Source organism: Camelina sativa, chromosome 15, assembly GCF_000633955.1.
Source record: "Camelina sativa cultivar DH55 chromosome 15, Cs, whole genome shotgun sequence".
NCBI classification, from domain to species: Eukaryota; Viridiplantae; Streptophyta; class Magnoliopsida; order Brassicales; family Brassicaceae; genus Camelina; species Camelina sativa.
The window spans coordinates 2669271-2689131 of NC_025699.1; the positions used below are offsets into that span (position 1 = coordinate 2669271).

Sequence of the window (19861 nt, forward strand, 5' to 3'; positions counted from 1 at the left end):
ATAATTACGCGTATTTAGATCTAAGACATGAACAGATTGAGCCATGGACTGCAAAATATTAAGATACTGTTCATTGGTGAACTTCCCTGCCGATGGTTCCTTGCCACCACCAACTCCAGCTCTCAAACTCACCGAACCCTGGATACGTTTCTCCTTCCGCGACGACTGCCCCGGCAACATCAACGCGACGGCTGCCTAAGCCGTGGTTAAACCATGGTCAAAAAACTAAAAAAATAGGGATTTGATTCGATTTGACTAAAGCGAGTGAGTAGTGAATGATGATGACACTGTCTCTCTCTCTCTCTCCCTCCCTCCCTAACAAAGATACAACAATGTTCCTCTCTCTCGGGAATGAAATTTTAAGAAAAGTTGACCATCCAGAAACAACTACTAATACTAGCTAGTGTACTACTGTACACATAAGAAAGATACTACTGTATTCTACATCCTTCTAGTGTATATTGTTTGTTTATTACCCTACCCCATTATAAAACGTAGTCTTCAAACCATGTTACATGGATCTAAATTTATGTACATACTGCCATATTTACAGATACAGTAGTAGTTTGTGTTAGTGAATAGAGTGATCGATTCGGGCATGGGTCCTCCATCGGATTATATTCTATATTGAATTAGAAAAATTAGTTCGATCTCCCCGCCCCACCGCTTCAACTACAATATTGTAATCGCTCTATATCTACAAAAAAAACTCGTGTACGTCGGCTGAAATATCAGTCTAACTAACTCACCCTTTTTAATATTCAAAACCATACTTTATTTTTTCTTCTATGATCATATGTTCTTTCCATATAATATATGCTGGTGCTAACTTGCTGCTATTGCTAAAGGTGGCTTCGTTTAGTTACTTTATTTATTCTGAACTGAAATATAAGATACATACATACTCATCACAAAAAAAAACTTCACACTTAATTAAGTTATTATTCTTACAAGTTTAGATAGGATGATAGATTTCTAGTGTAACATTTTTATTGACTCACAAAAGTAAAAGCCAACCAAATTTGTTGGAAAGGTAATCAGCTATAAACCACATGTCTTGCTCACTTGTTGCTCACATGTCTTGCTCACTTTTTGAGATGACAAACTCACCCGAGAGTCTCAGACAAGACTCGAGAGATTCAGTCTTTTTCCTGCTCTGACAACGACCGACAAAATAATATGGAAAATTTGACACGTGCGAACTTTAACCTAATAAGGGCCCATTAAAGAAGGGGTAATCTTATTATATTTTTGTGAATGGTGGTATTGTAAAGGAATTTCCTTAATTGGGGGAGAATGGGAAAAGAAAGCCGAAGAAGACAGGCCCATTAGTGAAAATCTTAAGACTGGCCCGGGCGGAAAAAGGTTGAGAATCGACTTACTGTTTTTTTTTTTTCCTCCTAGAATCGACTTACTGTTTGTTTAGAATAATATAAATTCATAAACAAACCCTAATTACCGTGCACAAAAAAAAAAAAAAAACAAACCCTAATTACCAATCATGCTGAGGCCTCTCGTTGCACAGGTAATAGAATTACATTGGGGTAAATTTCTTTATTTTTGGGGGTTTTGAATTGATCGAAAAGATTAATAAAGCTTGAATTTTTTTTTTTTTTTTTTTTTTTTTTTTTNCTCTCAGAGTATATGATAATTAGACGAAACGACCAGAGGAGTGACGAAATACACGAAGAATTCCAGCGCAGGGCGCAACTTATACAGGAAGGAAATAAAGAGGTATTTTCAGATTATATATATATGCTCTCTTTGTTTTTTGGTCTTATTAGTTTAGGTCACTGTAGAATCTGACTGAGAGCATGAATTGTCCATAGGAGGTGTGGAATTTTCTTGCGGAGTAGATATCATTATGAGTTGTCCAATCATATTTCAACCCCTTTTGTATGCATGATCATCACACATGTTGCTTGCCCTCATGTTTCAGATACTCAGGCTGATATCTGAAGGTGAAGCTAATAAATGAAGCGCAACTCGCAGATCATGAGGAGGATCGTTGAACTCAAAAGAAGTGTGCCAACTTGTTTTGCTACCATTTTCTGTTTGTGGATTTGTGTTTCTTTTGGATTTCGGGTGACTTTTCTTGTCATTCATGATTCCCACAAGACTTTGTAGACTTTTTCGTTCTTGCTGTACGCCACGCACTTCTTTTGTTTTTCTCTTTTATCCTCTCGCAAACATTTTTTTTTGTTTGTTTACAAATCCATGGTTGGTTAGTCACAAAAAAAGAAACAACTCTTGTTTGCAAAACCATCCTTTGCTTTTTGAAATTCTCCACACATGATCTCCTCCATGGAACTGAACTCTTAACCCCAATTCCAAGCTATCAGCTTCTCGGTAACCTAAGATAATTACGTCCTTTTGAAATGAACCGATCCCATGTACAAGTTCTCGTGTGTCTGTGTGCACCCCTGAGCAAGTTATACGATGTTCCATGGATCTCCGATCAAAGCAAATCTCATGTATTGAGATGGTGTTGTAGTTGTCGTTCCGTGATGGAGTCCACCGTCGTTGTTGTCGTTCCTTCGTGGTGTTGTGCTTGAAGGAATCCGAGAACGTGAGAAGCGAGATCGTTGCCGTTCGACACCACCGCCACCGTGGGTAGCCACTGGAGGTTGCAACTTGCAACCATGAGTCACCGGATGACCGCAGCTGTCACCGGAGCAGTTTTGGTCCATCGGGGATGTCGTTAAGGGTAAGGAAACCCTAAGTTTTACCTAAGTTTCTTTTGTAGCTTGCACATGAAGTTTCTGACGTTGTCTTAGACCGGTTTGCTTTGTTTTTGGTTTTGATTTTTGAATCATGAGGAAGTGACCACCACAGCGGATCTGTGTTGCGGAGTCGTCCACCTAGCCGTTCTAGTTGTTGTGTAACCACTAGAGCCGAGAACCACTGTTGTCGTCAAGGTATTGCTACACTTAACTCGTGTCGTAGTTGTGTTATTTTGTTTATTAAACCGAAGCTTGTCTCTGTGGGAACGGGAAGTTGATTGGAGTTGTTTATTAAACTGAATTCTGAAATGGTCTGTGGTGCTTAATTAGTGTTTATCGTGAAGAAGAACTGTAACTATTAAACCGATAGACCAAAACCAACTAAACCAGGAATGCTATTGTAATTAAAGTCCACAAAACCATAGCGCTATAGGTTGTGTGATCGTGGGAAGTGAATCGTGATGCTTTTGTTGTTGTGGTTTGGTTATTAAACCGGATATTAAAGTGGGAAAGTTATCATGTTCACGTGAGGGATTGTGGTGTATGGTGTGAATTGGGCTCGTTTATTAAACTAAACTCATGTATTCGTGAATTGATCGGTGGAGTTGGTCTGGCGCTATGTCATTGTATTTAACATTAAATTGTTAGATTTCTGTTTGATTTAATTATTAAACTAAGTCTAGATAATTTAATTGGAAAATACCAGCACAATTAAATCGAGTTTGGTTATAAGATTACATGGATTATTATTGGAATATAATAATATTTGATCGTTTAATCTAAACTGGTTGTTGTTTGAGAGTTGTTGCACATAACTTAACTATAATAATCATAATAATAGTCAAAAAGTCATTTACGCCGCTAGTGTACTACTCAGAGTTGAACAGGGTCTTGTAAATTCTCTAATCCTTTTCCCTCTTATCCCTCATCTGTTCCCTCATCTTCAACTCTTCTAGCTGCTTATTGACTACAGAAGGAACCACACGGTTTGACGAACCCAAGATTAAAAAACACACAAGGAACTATATATTAAGAGTAATGATTGACTGTATATTAAGGAACTATATATTAAGAGTGATGATCGAGTAATGATTGCCACACTCATTCAAAACACCATGGCTGAGGAGGGTTTAATCAACAAAAAATACATTATAATGCTGTACAAATAAAGTACATCATGAATTAGTCTTAATCTTCAAGTAATTAACATATAGTTGATAAGATAGTACTAGCGTTTAATCTATTAATTAGTTTGTAGTGTTCATGTGTGTGTTTTAGATGTGCTAGGGTTTGTGTACATATGTGTTTTTAGATTTTGCATACATGTTGTTTGATCAAATATCTTACAAATTTTGATTAAGTGTTTATTTTGTTTGAGACAATATTTATTTTTAATATTACAATTATTTTGTAAAACAACATACATCTTTTTGAATTTGACATGTATATTTTGTATGTATAGATAAACAAATAGAGTGATGACAAGAATAAACAAATCATATGTATAGTATACACAGTTTTGTAATTAAATTTAGTTATTTTAAGAATTATATATTATTTGAAAATATAATTAAATGGATAGTCATATAAAGGAATTGAAGTTCAATTCGAACCCACAAATTTTCTACAATATATTAGCAATAAAATTCAAAATAATAGAAAAACATAAGTCCCCACAACTATTGATAAATTAATATTTGATGTATATTAATATATTGATAATCATATAATAATCCCGTTATACCAATTATTTTAGAAGATTAGAGTATTTTAATTTATTTGATGTATACATAGTTTTATATTATTTGTTTGTTGTATGTGCATTACTATTTTGTGAGATATTTTAAATAGGAATTATAATATTTCAATTCGAACCCACAAATTGTCTACAACATATTAGCAATAAAATTAAAAAAATAGAAAAACATAAGTCCCCACAACTATTGATAAATTAACATTTGATGTATATTAGTATATTGATAATCATAACTTTGTTGGTATAGTATGGTTATTAGTGTAAATTTGGTTTAGTCTATATTATTAAAGTTTTATTTTGGATATGGCGAAATAATTATATGTATATAGTTTAAAAGCATTTATTATTTTATATTCTTGTTGGATTATACCCAAGTAATCATATAATAATCTCATTATACCAATTATTTTAAAAGATTAGAGTATTTTAATTTGTTTCATGTATACATAGTTTTATATTATTTGTTTGTTGTATGTGCATTACTATTTTGTGAGATATTTTAAATAGGTTCTATAATATTGTAATTATGAACTAATACGGTGCTATGTCACTGGTGCCTTCAGTTTAGCCAAAGAGAGTGATGAATGATGATGATGACACTGTCTCCCTCTCTCCGTCTCTCGCTCCCTAACAAAGATACAACAATGTTTCTCTCTCTCGGGAATGAAATTTTAAGAAAAGTTGACCATCCAGAAACAACTACTAATACTACTGTATTCTACATCCTTCTATTTTGTTTGTTTATTATGTTACCCCCTATAAAACGTAGTCGCCAAACCATGTTACATGAATCTAAAGTTATGTACATACTGCCATATTTACAGATACAGTAGTAGTTAGTGTTAGTGAATACTGAATAGAGTGATCGACTCGGGGATGGGTCCATCGGATTATATTATATTGATCTAGAAAAGTTAGTTCGATCACCCCCCCACCACCGCTTCAACTACAATATTGTAATCGCTATCTTAAAAAAAACTCGCGTACGTCGGCTGAAATATCAATCTAACTAACTCACCTCTTTTTTATATTCAAAACCATACTTTATTTTTTCTTCTATCTCTCTCTGATCATATGTTCTTTCTATATAATATATGCTGGTGGTCTAGTGCTAACTTGTTGCTATTGCTAAAGGTGGCTTCGTTCGTATTTGGATGATACAGACAAATATTAAACTGAAATATAAGATACAAGGATTTAAAGAATTTATCAAATCATTATTATTCTTAACTGAAATATAAGATACATACATACTCATCACAAAAGAGAAACTTCACACTTATTATTCTTAGAAGTTTAGATGCCATGATAGATTTCTAATGTAACATTTTATTGACTTACAAAAGTAAAGCCAACCAAATTTGTTGGAAAGGTTATCAGCTATAAAGCACAGGTCCTGCTTACTCACCTGTTGTTGGAAGATATATATGGCGACTTTTTGAGGTGACAAACTCACCCGAGAGTCTGAGACAAGACACGAGATTCAGTCTTTTTCCTGCTCTTGCTGTTACAATGGTCTAGTGATGAGAGCCGGAGACGTATGGGACTTGGTCAGCACTAAGCATTATTTATGCATATATATCTGATCACAGCTCAAGTGTCTGAAAACAGAGTCGTAAACCTCACTAGCTAATAGTTTTCAACATTTGTGTCAGAAGATGATGGAAAGATGAGCAACCTCAATGAATTTGGTACAGTAACGGGGAAGACTCCAATTGAACCATAGGGATTAGAGAAAGGGTCAACTTTTGCTTGTTTATCTGTCCTTGAGAAGCGAGTTGCCAGCAGGTAACAGATACAGCCTGTTTAGTTGTCCTTGAGAAGAGAGTTGCCAGCAGGTAGCGCAGCACGAGTTGCTTGGAATTCCATTGTATACTTTCTTTGTAGGTCTCTTAGTTTCTTCATCAGTTCTTGGAATGTGGGTCTCAGCTTTGTATTACTGCAGTGTGGGACATACCAAAATAGTCACACAAACTTAATGTCAGTATAAACTGTTCAATATATAATGCTAATTATTTACCTGAGCCAAAAGGTCTCCATTAATGAAACCCAACGAGGATCAATGTCCTTTGGAATATCCAGCCTCTGGTTTATGAACCCCACAGCTCTGATCACCTACATATATGTCAAAGGAAGAGAGTATGTGCATATACAAGAGGATCAGTGCTATATGAGACTGATCAAAATGAAAAAATTTAGACAAGCAGAATAGTCAGTGCAATGAATATAAGACATCAAGTTCATAGGCTGTGTCACAAAAAACATTGTTTCAACTTTCAAGTATGGCTAGATTATATAACCAGCACAGCTCACTTAGTCACTTGTACCTTTTTAATCATTATAGATATAGATCAAAACATGTTTCTAAATATAATTTGCCCAAATATAATACCTCTTAGTGTCAACATCACACCCACCTACACTCCAGTTCCTGATAATGAAATCCTTTTCCCTCTTATCCCTCATCGGTTCTCTCATCTTCAACTCTTTAACCATATCAGCTAGCTGCCCATGGGCTACAGAAGGAACCAAAAACACACAAGGAACTATATATTAAGAATAAACCAAAGTCACGTTCTGTTGTAATTAATCGTATCTAGAACTAAGTCAACTATGATTGCGATCCCACTACTACACTGCACGTGTATACAGCTCTATCTTCTTCTTTTTCTATTATCTATATTAACATTTTTGGAATACATTTTGGTTTATGCTTTTTAAATTTTACTTATTTAATTTTTTGTTTTACAACATTAACCCTAAAACAATTCCATAAATAACATTGCTGAGAAACTCAAATACTAAACTTTATTAAATTAACTAACATTTGTTACATTTATTGCTATAAAATCTTAACAACATCTATATATTTGTTAAATTTATAACCCATTAAATCTCCAAAACTATTTGTATGGATGCTAGAATTTATCAAATTTAAATGATATACAATAGACTTTTCATAACAAAAGTTTACAATCTCCAAAATTATATTAACATTAATAAATTTCCTAAATCGAAAATCCAATTATAAAATGTCATATTAAATATGTTGAAAACCCCCCATAATTTGGTTTATTTTTAATTTTTTTGAGGAATTACCAAAAAAAAAAAAATTTATTAATTATCATAAACTATATATATTGAAATGAAAAATTATAAACTATAAAATATGCTAATTTGGTAAAACAATTAACATAATTAAACTTGATAAAAAATTTATTTTCATTATTTTTTTTACGCAAAAAATTATTTTGATTTTGGTGAGACGGGTTGACCTTAATCACATATAGGGAGTTAAATGGAATTGCTTTTTTTTTAAACACTTTTAGATGTGTACCAAGAGATAAATGTATTACTAGACTATACATATACCACACGGGTTAAAACCTTTAAAACACTACAAAAATTCTATATTTTGAATACTTATATCAAATACCTGTAAAATTTTCTATTTAAAAAATTAATAAAACAATAATAAAATAACAAATAAATACAATATAAATTTTAAATTTTTAAAATTAAAAATATTGTCCCGCGGTGTAACGCAGATTAAATCCTAGTCTATTAACATTTTTGAAGTACATTATGTCCTTTAAGTTTTACTTATTTAATTTTTTTTTTACAACATTAACCCCTAAAACAATTCCATAAATAACATTGTATGGAAACTCAAATACTAAACTTTTTTAAATTGACCAATATTTATTGCTATAAAATCTTAACAACATCTATACATTCCGATTTTTCCAAAAACAATTCTATCCATTAAATTTTTAATCCATTAAATCTGCAAAACTATTTTTATGGATGTTAGAATCTCTCAAATTTAAATGATATATAACATATTTTCCATAACAAAAGTTTACAATCTCCACAATTATATTAACATTAATAAATTTCCTAAACCGAAAATCCAATTATAAAATGTCACATTAAATATGTTGAAAATCCCCATATAATTTGTTTATTTTTTTATTTTTTAAGGAATTACCAAAAAAATTAAAATTCTATTAATTATCATAAACGATATATATTGCCATGGAAAAATTATAAACTATAAGAATATGCTAATTTGGTAAAACAATTAACATAATTAAACTTGATAAAAAAACTTATTTTGATTTTTTCTACGCAAAAAATTATTTTTATTTTGGTAAGACGGGTTGGCATTAATCCTATATAGAGAGTTAAGTGGAATTGTTTTTTTTTTTCTAAACACTTTTAGATGTGTACGAGGAGATAAATGTATTACTAAACTATACATATATCACACCAGTTAAAACCTTAAAAACAATACAAAAATCCTATACTTTGAATACTTATATCAAATACCTGTAAAATTTTATATTTTTAAAACTAATAAAACAATAATAAAATAACAAATAAATACAATATAAATTTTAAATTTTAAAAATTAAAATTATTGTCCTGCGGTGTACCGCGGAAACATAGTAAACCACACTTCATTGATTCAACAATTAGATTCCCAAGATTAAGTAATACCAACCAATACAATTTAATTTTACCTTCCTTGTGTGATTTAGCAAAAGTCTCTTGCTGAGTTTTCAGGTCCGTGAGAGTGAGAGCTTTCAAAGCAAGCCCCATTGCTACTGGCACCAAAACCCTGGTTATGGAGTAGATCCCACCAGCTCCGGTGAAGGTCCTAATTGTGCTAAAGGAAGAAGGCTCTCCTATAACAAACAATGCTCCCTTAGCCATAGCATTTTGAGTCAGTGTTGCAACCTGATTAGAATACTCAAGCATAAAATCAACACAAACAAAACAAAACCAAACCAATTTATTGAAACTACTATATTGAAACACTTACACTCACACGCCCTTCATCTCCTTTCGATTCATCCATCCCTAACTTAATCAGAGCGAGCAAAATCCAAGTAGTTAGAGCTCATAATCTCAAATGTATCGACAAAAATGAAACAAAAAACTTCTGAAACCCCTACAATGGCTTTCTCACCATGGCTACACATGCCATTTTCAGAGAAGTTGAGTATCAAAGCTGAAATAGTCCCCATTTTCATACAGTATAATGCTGTACAAATAAAGTACATCATGCATTAGTCTTAATCTTCAAGTAATTATCATATAGTTGATAAGCTAGTACTAGGGTTTAATCTATTAATTAGTTTGTAGTGTTCATGTGTGTTTTTAGATGTGCTAGTGTTTGTGTACATATGGGTATTTAGATTTTGCATACATGTTGTTTGATCAAATATCTTACAAAGTATGATCACATGTTTATTTTGTTTGAGACTATTTACTGTTAATATTACAATTATTTAGTAAAATGACATACATCTTTTGAATTTGACATGTATATTTTGTATGTATAGATAAACAAATAGAGTGATGGCAAGAAGAACAAATAATATGTAGAGTACAGATGGCTTTGTAATTAAATTTAGTTATTTTAAGAATTATATATTATTTGAGAATATAATTAAATGGATAGTCATATATAAAGGAATTGAAGTTCAGTTCGAACCACAAATTGTCTATAACATATTAGCAATAAAATTCAAAAAATTGAAAAACATAAGTCACCCCAACTATTGGTAAATTAACATTTGATGTGTATTAGTCTATTGATAATCATAACTTTGTTGGTATAGTATGGTTATTAGTTCGGGAAGGGAACTGGAAAAGTCTCATAGCTGAGACAAGACTCGAGACGAGATCTTTTTTCCTGCTCTTGCTATTACAATGTGAGATGAGAGCCGGAGACGCATGGGCCTTGGTCAGCACTAAACATTAATTATGCATATCTGATCACAGCTCAAGTGTCTGAAACAGAGTCGTCAACCTCACTAGCTGATAGTTTTTTCAACATTTGTGTCAGAAGATGATGGAAAGATGACCAATCTCAATGAATTTGGTACAGTAACGGGGAAGGCTCCATTTGAACCATAGGGATAAGAGAAAGGGTCAACTTTTGTTTGTTTAGCTGTCCTTGAGAAGAGAGTTGCCAGCAGGTAGCGCAGCACGAGTTGCTTGGAACTCCATTGTATACTTTCTTTGTAGGTCTCTTAGTTTCTCCATCAGTTCTTGGAGTGTGGGTCTCAGCTTTGTATTACTGCAGTGTGGGACAAACCAAAAGAGTCACACAAAGTTAATGTCAGCATTAGTCAAATATATACAAACATCTAGATCAGTTGAGAACCGTAATAAGTAAAGGTATATATGTGTTCATTATATACATGTGCCAACAGCTCTCCATTAATGAGACCCAGCGAGGATCAATGTCCTTTGGAATATCCAGCCTCTGGTTCATGAACCCCACAGCTTTGATCACCTACATATATTTTAAAGGAAGAGTGTGTGTGCATATTATACAAGAGGATCAGTGCAATATGATACTAAATGGAAAAAATTTAGACAAGCAGAATAGTCAGTGCAATGGATATAAGACATCAAATTCATAAGCTGTGTTGCAAATAACATTGTTTCAAGGTATAACTAGATTATATACACAACCAGCACAACTCACCCTGCTTGTATCTTTAATCATTAAATATATAGATCAAAACATGTTTCTAAATATAATTTGCCCAACTAGAATATTTTTAGGACAAATTGTCACTTGGAGACACTTTCTTTCATGGTTCTATCGCTCAAAAACGATACCTGCATGGAGTTGAGATTTTCCCATGGGATCTTCTCTGTGGCAAGCTCCCATAGTACTACTCCAAAGCTGTAAATATCAGACCTGTACAAAGGAATTAGAAGAGCTAGTTAGCACTTGAGGCTGGAAAAACAAGTATAGAAGGGAACTTAACCAAACATAACACGAGAATATACTTCTCATCAGAAGATTCATTTCGGAGAACTTCTGGTGCCATCCATTGAGGCTGCATAACAAGTGAAAAACCAATCAAGATCATTTTGAGCGGTTGGCTATAAAGAGAATTTTAATCAATAAGGATCTAGGTTATATACCGTTCCCTTCCCGGACTTGGTGGTTAGATACGTTTCATGCTTGATACGTGAAAGACCAAAGTTAGCTACCTGTAGAGATGTCCTGGTAAGTTATTATCCATCTGGATTAGAGGAAACCAAGTGCATCTCAAGAAGAATATCTTACCTTAACGGTCCAGTCCCTGTCTACCAGCAGATTTGACGATTTCAGATCACGATGCATAATGGGTGGACTACAGCGGTGAAGATAGTTCATACCGCGGGCCTGTGTAAATAATAATGGAGTATGAGATGTACCGTGACTGAGTCAAAACATAGTGGAAATGAAGGATCACAAGACAAATACAAAGAGGTAAATAAATAGAGAAGCTCATACACTTGGAAACTTTTCAATGTGCAAATGTCAATGATCATAAATCAGAATGTTAACTAATACTCACAATGTCCAAGGCCAAGCGGATACGCCGCCTCCGATCCAGTTTTAACGTTCTTCTCTGCAGTATATGGAAGATACTTCTACTGCAAATTGTTCCTTCGGAGGATTAGGGGCATAAATAAGAGCTATGGCTCGAAGGCCTAAAAAACACAAAGAAAGTGATAGTAGTAACCAAAGTGCATATATGAGACCGAACCGTGGAAGGAACTCTGACACTATACAGAGACGTTGAGGTGAAGTAACAGCTCCCATAAACAGCAGAACGTTAGGATGTCTAAGTCTTTTGATCAACGATACCTTCGCAGTTAAAAACGAGCAACAATACCAATAAAAATATCAACTCTTTTGCCAAAACTACACTCAGATCAATCATTATGGATAAAAGATCAAAATCTGCACCTCTTGTTTAAAAGAGTGTATGACCTCTTCTGAATATTCTTGTTTAGAGAACACTTTTATAGCTACGTCCTGCAGTGACATTAGCAACCCTGAATAAGACAGATCTCTGAACTTAGAAATTTATTTTGTCATAATGGAAGCGTGAACAAATCAACAAATGCATACACCAGAAGCATAAAACGTACAGATCCAAACCAGAGACCGTGATATACAGTTCCACATGAGCCTTTAAAATAGAAAATTACAGGAGCATGTTAGCAGAACTGAGACAATTACATTAACTTTAGTAAAATGTATGATACTATAAAGAACAGATATGGTCGGGCAAACGAGATAATCTGTCTAAGAGCGTAACATACCTTGTCCAATTTTCTCTCCGATTGCCAGATCTTCCCATAAAATCTCATCTTCCAAGCAATTGCCATCTGTATCCTCCTTGTTCATAACACTGCTGATGGTACTTTCGCAGCTACTAGCCCTGCTTGTAATGTTTGCAATTATAGAGGAAGACCACAAGCTAGAAGCCTCATCATTGGTAGGCTTATTACTTTCGGAGGCATGAGTTTCAGACTGAACACCAAAAGAGTGATTAGTCTGGTGAGACTTCTCTATCTCTTGTTCATTCTGTAGCCAAGGCCATACAGAATGAGTAGGCTCTCCTTTTGAACCGTTCTTTTTCCATGACCATGACAAACCTTTCTTTACCATCCATTCTTCGGCTTTTGAGGTGAGAACCTTGTGGAATGCAGGCTTTCCATCACTCTCATCAGTGGAATTTTCCAAGGTTTCCAAAGTAATCTTTTCATCGTTACATGTGAATACACCAAAAGGAGATTGGATAAAATCCCCCCTTGGTGAGCTGGTACCCGTTATTAATGCTGCATCGTCCTTGTGGTCAGTGAGGGTAGAAACATAAGGCAGTGTGACACTACTATCACCTGCTGGCATTTTCGACCTGACCTTGTTCCTCACCTTGGATGCCTGCAATTTTATAACACAGGTCAAACACATGCAACAGCAAGGTTAAAAAAGTTAGAATATGAAACCAACAATTAATGAACAAACCAAATCTGATATCTTTGATGCTATAGCAACTTGTATAGGCTGAGCAGAATCAAGGCCAAGTTTTGACACAACAGCTCTTTTGGATTCCATACCAAGTTTAGATGCAAAACCAACAGGGCTAGAGCTCGGTTCAACTTCTTGCGCCTTTAATTTAGCGAAAGAGATTCTTGGGTTCAGATAGGGTGCAATGTCACTTGTGATAGAAATAATCCCAATAAGAGAACCGTCATCAGCATAGAAGGGGGAACAGGTAGTGACAGCTGAAAATTTCTCCCCTGATTTGTTCTTGACAGGAAACTTGCCAGTCCAGCTCTCTCCATTGGAACAAAGCTGAGCAATATTCATTGCAAAGACGGCATCCCGATCATCAACCATAACGTTAATTGGGTTCTGCCCAACTGCTTCTGCAGCAGAGTACCCATAAAGCTTTTCTGCCATGGCATTCCTGGGAACAAAAATCATGTAATGGATCAATATAAACACTATCCATGAATATCATTTACAAAATATAAATTATTACTCACCAAAAGATAATTCGCATATTAAGATCGAAGGCATGAACAGATTGTGCCATGGACTGCAAAATATTCAGATACTGTTTTTCCGTGAACTTCTTCCCGGCAGATGGTCTCCATATCATCGAATCCTTGCAAAGGATCTCCTTGCGCAACGAGGAGGCACAGCTATTCCTCAAGGCTGGATGTGATGGCTGCTTAATCTCCGCCGTAGAAGAAACCTTAAGCCTAGACATCTCCTGCATTAGATGCTCCTGACTTTGCTCTATCTCTAGCATCTTCTTCAACAGCTCCTTGTCAAGTTTACCTTGGAGAAGTTTAACCATTGTCGATATTCTTATCAAACGATTCAAACTTTCTTTCTCTCTAGATACTGGATTTGACACGCCAGAAGAAAGCAGTCAACAACAATGGTTAGGCCTAGGCTGACAAAAATATACAAGAACTCAAAATAAAAAAATCTATAATACGTAAGAAAGATACTGCTGTTAACCAACTGTCCAACTCTAGTCCATAAGCATGCACATTCATTCTCTCCTTCTTCTTTAATTTAAAAGTTTTCTACTGTATGTTACCTCTTAATCCGTGCCTTTTTGTGTGGCTGATATGTTTCTTCTTCTTCGTTCAATAAATTAAGTTTTCGAGTATATCTTTGTGTTGTAAAGAAACTTTGGTATAGTGTGTCATAGTTTTCAATTCGTTTTGTAATTTGGTTTCTTTACAACAATAAAGATATACTCAAAAACTTATGGTCGAAGGAAATGCTTCATCTCGCAAACTCTATCTAGACTGTAGAAGAATCCAAAACTATAATCAATTGATACGTCGGATCATATCATTGGTTCTTATAAAATTGAAATAAAATACACATTCTCATTAAGTCAACATAGATGATTCATAGACAAATATAACTTTCTTTTATTATTAAAAGCATTGAGAAATCACAACAGATAATTGTACGAACAAATATAAAAACACAGAGCCTAACTGAATGGGAGAGAATAATAATATGACGATGACAATAAAGTAATTAACGATACGATTACTTGGTGTACAAGACATCTTCCCACGGGTGTCGGTACAGTGGCTGCTTCAGTCTCTTCTGATCAAATGTGTGCCTGCAACCATTTTTTTCACAGAAAGCCAGATCAATTTTAAGTCACTTCAAGAACAAGATATAGATGGATAGATGTGTCCGGTTAGGATATTTACCCGATTAAACCGATGGATCGAGCAAGGACGAAGAGGCCGTTTAGGTAACCAATCTGGACGATTTCGTCAATCTCTTGCTTAGTGAACATCCCACTTCCAGCGAGAAGGTCCAAGAAGAGAGATCCAATGGCTCCGTCAACGTTGAGTACGAGGTTGTTGGCTTTGGAGAGTGTGTATGTCTCTACTTGGACTGCGTATTCCATGTACTTCACTGCAGGGAAGTTAGACCGTGCAAACTTCTGAAGCAGCTCCACTCTTTTGTCTCTGTTGTCTCTGCTCTTTATCCTATAACAATCCCAATAAGATGTTAGGACAACATTCAATAAGGGAATGCTCTGTTTCTGCTGCCTCTAAAAAGAAAGATTAGGCTTCAATTGTTTGTTTATGTTCGTATTTCAATAAAATGAAACCTTTCTGTCATGGCTTGTTCTTACCTGTGACCAATCCCAGGGACACGGATTCCTTTCTTCTTCATGCCTTCCACAAATTCATATGGTGTGAGACTCTGGAAAAGGCAAAACGTTTTTGTACAAATTATATCTAAATCTCAAGAAATGCATGAGGCAGTTAGAGTGAAGGAGATAAGGAGTTTTACCCTGTCACAAGCGTCTTTGAAGTATCGTGCTGCGTCATCAATGGCACCGCCAAATCTAGGACCAATCGTTAATAGACCTGTTTGTTGGAGAGATTATCACTTATTATAATTTATAAGCATAGATTATTATTGTATAGCAAACTTCACCTAAAAGAGTTGATGAATTGGGATGTTAATTTACCTGAGACAAGACTTGAGACAAGGTCTTTTCCTGCTCTTGCTGTGACTATGGTGTTGTGAGCGCCGGAGACGCATGGACCATGGTCAGCGCACAACATTATGCATATCTGATCAAAGTTCAAAGTGTTAGAAAGCATATTCAATCTCAGTAGCTAACAGTGTTCAATATCTGTGTCAGTACATGGAAAGATGAGCAACCTCAATAAATTTGGTACAGTAACGGGGAAGGCTACGTTTGAACCATAGGAGAGAAATGACATCTCCCACGCCTAAACCCTGTTCAATGATGGATGACATTGGCACACCAGCATAGCAAGGTTCTTCCCCTGCAAATTCAATGCAAAAAGAATTTTGTTTACAAGTGTTCTTGTTTTATTCATGCTAATCTGGTCTGGTTTCAATAGAAATATTACCTCTGTCGTCAGATATGGTGGAGATGATGTGAGTAGGAGCCCGGACTTTCCCACTCTTAATTGCAGAGCTGAGATCTTCTGGAATTTGTGGAGGAGTGACTTCCTTAATAGGAGAGACCTTTCCTTCTTCAACCTAGGAGGAACAGAAGAAAGGAACATAAGATCACAACAACACAAATGCAAGCTAAGAGCAAATTTGATTGGAGACTGACCAATTTGTCAAAAGTTTCCTTGATTGCAGATTCTAGGGCTTCAAATGAAGTGGGTACAGTAGCTCCAGCGTCTTTCAGTGCTTGATTTTTGGCTTGTGCAGATTCCATCTCTCCACCACTTTTGGCACCCTAATTCATATAAGATCAAAGGATGATTTATATCGCTAGCAGAGAAACATTAGTGTCCAAAGTTCTTTAAGTCAGTTTCTGGGTGACACTTACTGCATGACCAAATTGTACTTCGGATTTGAAGAGACGTGCACAAGTCCCGCTGACCCAAGCAACCACTGGTTTGGTCACTTTCCCCTGTTTCAAGGCCTCAACTAGAGAATATTCATCGCGTCCTCCAAGCTCTCCAAGTACAACCACCATCTTAATCTGCAATATTTAAAAATGATTACAAAACTTCGGAGTTAAAGTATAGCTTTTCTCATAGTTAAACACTAGTTAAAATATTAGGCTTGAGGATATCCCAGTGGGGCAAGAAAATTTAAGTCGAGATTAATATACATACCTGTGGGATGTTATTAAATCGCAAGATATGGTCAGATAATGTGGAGCCAGGAAACACATCCCCACCAATAGCAATGCCTGTGGCCATCACAAAACATTTTTCAGCTTAAGATTCTTCAGAATGATAGGAATGAGGAGACATTCAGTAGTAGATTCGGAACATAATATCTAAAGTTACCTTCATAAATCCCATCTGTCACACGGGCAATGGTATTGTACATTTCGTTAGACATGCCGCCCTGTAGAAAAGGGAGAATAACAAATAAATTCTCAGAGAAGGATACAGAAGAGGATAATAAAACGAGCTAAGGCAGACTACAAAACGCCACAAAATAAAGAACAGGACATACAGATTTCGAGACAAAGCCAACAGATCCAGGCCTGTACAACTTGCATTGGATGATATTGTCAATTGTTCCAGCAGTGTCACCAATTTTAAAGGCACCAGCTTGAACACCTCCAACAGTAGCTGGTCCAATAATAACCTTTAACGACCAATTGATGACAGAGAGCTCACATCAATTAGAAAAGATTGATACATAATGTGTTCCAAGGAACAATGTATAATAAGGAATGAGTCAGTTCAGTGTTATAAACCACCTTATTGTTAGCACGAGCATAAGCAATCAACTGCTTAGTGTCAGACTCCGGAACACCTTCTGCTATAATGGCCACAACTTTAATAGTTGGCTGCTTCAAAGCAGCCATGGATGAAGCAGCAGCACTAATACAAGAGAATGAAAAAAATACATTACAAAAAGAATCACAAAGAGAGACCGAAGAAAACACAGTCACAGAATAAACACTAAACGAACCTTCTAAACGATGCAAAGTTGATGAATACATCAGCTGTGGGATGCGCAGCGCATGCTGCCTCAATGCTGCAAGAAAGAGACAACGAAGTTAAATTGTCTGAATCATGTCTCTCTCTTTCTCTATCTAAGATGGTAATTTAACTTACGCTGCGTGAACAGGAATGGCTATTTCCTCCTGACCAAAAAATAGCTTTTGGAATCCCTCAGAACCTGGGTTAATGATACCAGCAACAGAAGGAGTTTCTCGCCCTGAAAAAGAGTAAAGAAACCAAAATTTAACAGTCAAGTCTAGTAAATCCAGAGAAAGAGAAAAACTGATGAAGACGACATGGAGAAACAGAGATAAAACGAAGCAACACTCACCACAGAGGAAATCAAAATCAAGCATCCGCTGAATGGGAAGCTGCTTGTAATTGTAGAACAGGGCTTGTGTGTTGCGTGAAAACAGCTGTCCCGTGGCCATTTTATTGGCTCGTAAGGAACTGAGAATCAGAAAGAACAAAAAAAGGTGAAAATTTGAAGCTGTGAATAAAAAAATATTACTTTCCAATCCAAGATGAAGATGCAAAAAACTGAAAACCCCAAATCCAACGGTCACACACCAAGCAAAAGTTTCTCCCTTTCCATGATTATACAACTAAAAAATTGATTCATATGATCGAGAAACGAATCAAAGAAGAAGCTTTTCTGAAAAAAGTTCAAATTGTTTGTTTCGGATTATAAAAAGATTACGCTTTTAGGGATCAAAACAAGGGACCCACTAGTGCAAATCTCAACCACTGCATTAGTTCTCATATCGCTTTAGATCTCTCAGCCTCGTCTAAACAAAACAAAAAAGTACACCAGTATCGAATCATCACTAGCCCTCTAAACCCCAAAACCCAATCCGGATCCATACTTTAATTTTCTGACTGAGATGAGCAGAAAAGCACAGATCGGAATCAAAAGAAACACGGATCTAACTCCTCCAATGAAAAAAAGTTAAAGAGAAATCAGAAGACAAAACGAACCTGTGGACACTTGCCGACTCGAGACTCGAGAGAATCAGAAGCGAGAACAATGTTAGGTGGAGGAGAGTAGATTGATGTTAGGAAGGTAAATGGTTCAGAGGAAGAAACCAATAAATGGAAAGAGAGAGAGAGAGAGAGAGAGAGAGGGTAAGTAATGGGGGAGGGAAACAAATAAAGATCAGCTCAGCTACCCACCACCAGAGAGAGACACACTCACGTGGCCCGTGGTAGTTAGCTCACAGCTCCTGATCTCCGATCCAAACTTTGTTTTTTCTTCTTCTTTTTGTTGTCAATGCATCTAAGATGTGTCTTGGGCGAATTTGCCTCATAGCCAAAACAAAAAAAGTAACAAAGAAACTAGCCAAATAATGAACTAAATTAAGTGAGTAACCATTGGTTGAGGTAAAAAGACAAGGGAAGGATAGGGTGAGGTACACGCGCAATTACCAACGAGTGTTAGTGTAGAAGATATTTATTTATTTATTTATTTGGATAAATAGATGATACCCCTTTACATTTTATTTTAATATATCTTTTCAATAAGATTATTTAAAATTTTGAAATTTATCATAAAAAGTTACATTTTTTTTTCTGCATTCGACATAATTTGAATTTTTAAAATCGAATGTTGAAAATTTTACATGATAAATAGTGTTTATAATAAGAATTATACTAGGACTATAAAATGGTATAGAACATATAAAATGGTATAGAACATTGATACAACCCAAATCGTGAATTAAATTCACAACAAAGAAAAATGTTATACCCTAAGGGATACAACATAAGCAATTCAAACAACTGTTAAATACTAACTGTAAAAGATTAAAATAGACAACTCAAACGACCAAATTAAACACATAAAAAAAAACATTATACCGTAAGAGATACAACATATGCAACCCACATAAATAGCTCAAACCGAATTAAACACACAATAAAGAAAAAACATTATACCCTAAGGGACAAAATAGGCAACCCAAACAATTGTATTAAACACTAACCGTATATACCGTAAGAGATACAACATATGCAACCCACATAGATAGCTCAAACCGAATTAAACGCACAATAAAGAAAAAAC

At 35.2% G+C, this 19861-nt stretch overlaps 2 protein-coding genes across 2 annotated transcripts; both read right to left on the reverse strand.

Moving 5' to 3' along the window:
* Positions 9995-14244, reverse strand: LOC104744834. Its single transcript, XM_010465942.2, has 13 exons — positions 13837-14244; positions 13313-13757; positions 12607-13228; positions 12433-12473; positions 12248-12316; positions 12045-12145; positions 11853-11931; positions 11579-11677; positions 11434-11502; positions 11296-11345; positions 11122-11203; positions 10695-10789; positions 9995-10570 (listed from the first exon to the last, which is right to left on the reverse strand). Exons 1-13 carry the CDS (start codon positions 14151-14153, stop codon positions 10438-10440), a joined length of 2202 nt encoding a protein of 733 aa, XP_010464244.1. The 5' UTR covers positions 14154-14244; the 3' UTR covers positions 9995-10437.
* LOC104744835 (ATP-citrate synthase beta chain protein 1) lies at positions 14681-19114 on the reverse strand. The gene is made up of 17 exons (XM_010465943.2): positions 18778-19114; positions 18131-18249; positions 17914-18016; positions 17768-17833; positions 17553-17676; positions 17303-17437; positions 17131-17191; positions 16954-17030; positions 16662-16817; positions 16440-16568; positions 16228-16360; positions 16013-16140; positions 15816-15921; positions 15635-15711; positions 15474-15544; positions 15040-15324; positions 14681-14945 (listed from the first exon to the last, which is right to left on the reverse strand). The coding sequence occupies exons 2-17, from the start codon at positions 18228-18230 to the stop codon at positions 14870-14872; spliced, it is 1827 nt and encodes a 608-aa protein (XP_010464245.1). The 5' UTR covers positions 18231-18249; positions 18778-19114; the 3' UTR covers positions 14681-14869.

Coding starts and splice junctions, on each gene's coding strand:
- LOC104744834 (XM_010465942.2), bottom strand. CDS start 14,153: ATGGTTAAACTTCTCCAAGGTAAACTTGACAAGGAGCTGTTGAAGAAG. Junction 13,229..13,312: donor CATCAAAGATATCAGATTTG/GTTTGTTCATTA, acceptor ATAAAATTGCAG/GCATCCAAGGTGAGGAACAA. Junction 11,204..11,295: donor AATGAATCTTCTGATGAGAA/GTATATTCTCGT, acceptor TCCTTTGTACAG/GTCTGATATTTACAGCTTTG.
- LOC104744835 (XM_010465943.2), bottom strand. CDS start 18,230: ATGGCCACGGGACAGCTGTTTTCACGCAACACACAAGCCCTGTTCTAC. Junction 17,834..17,913: donor GCCATTCCTGTTCACGCAGC/GTAAGTTAAATT, acceptor TCTTTCTTGCAG/CATTGAGGCAGCATGCGCTG. Junction 16,141..16,227: donor CACCATATCTGACGACAGAG/GTAATATTTCTA, acceptor TTGAATTTGCAG/GGGAAGAACCTTGCTATGCT.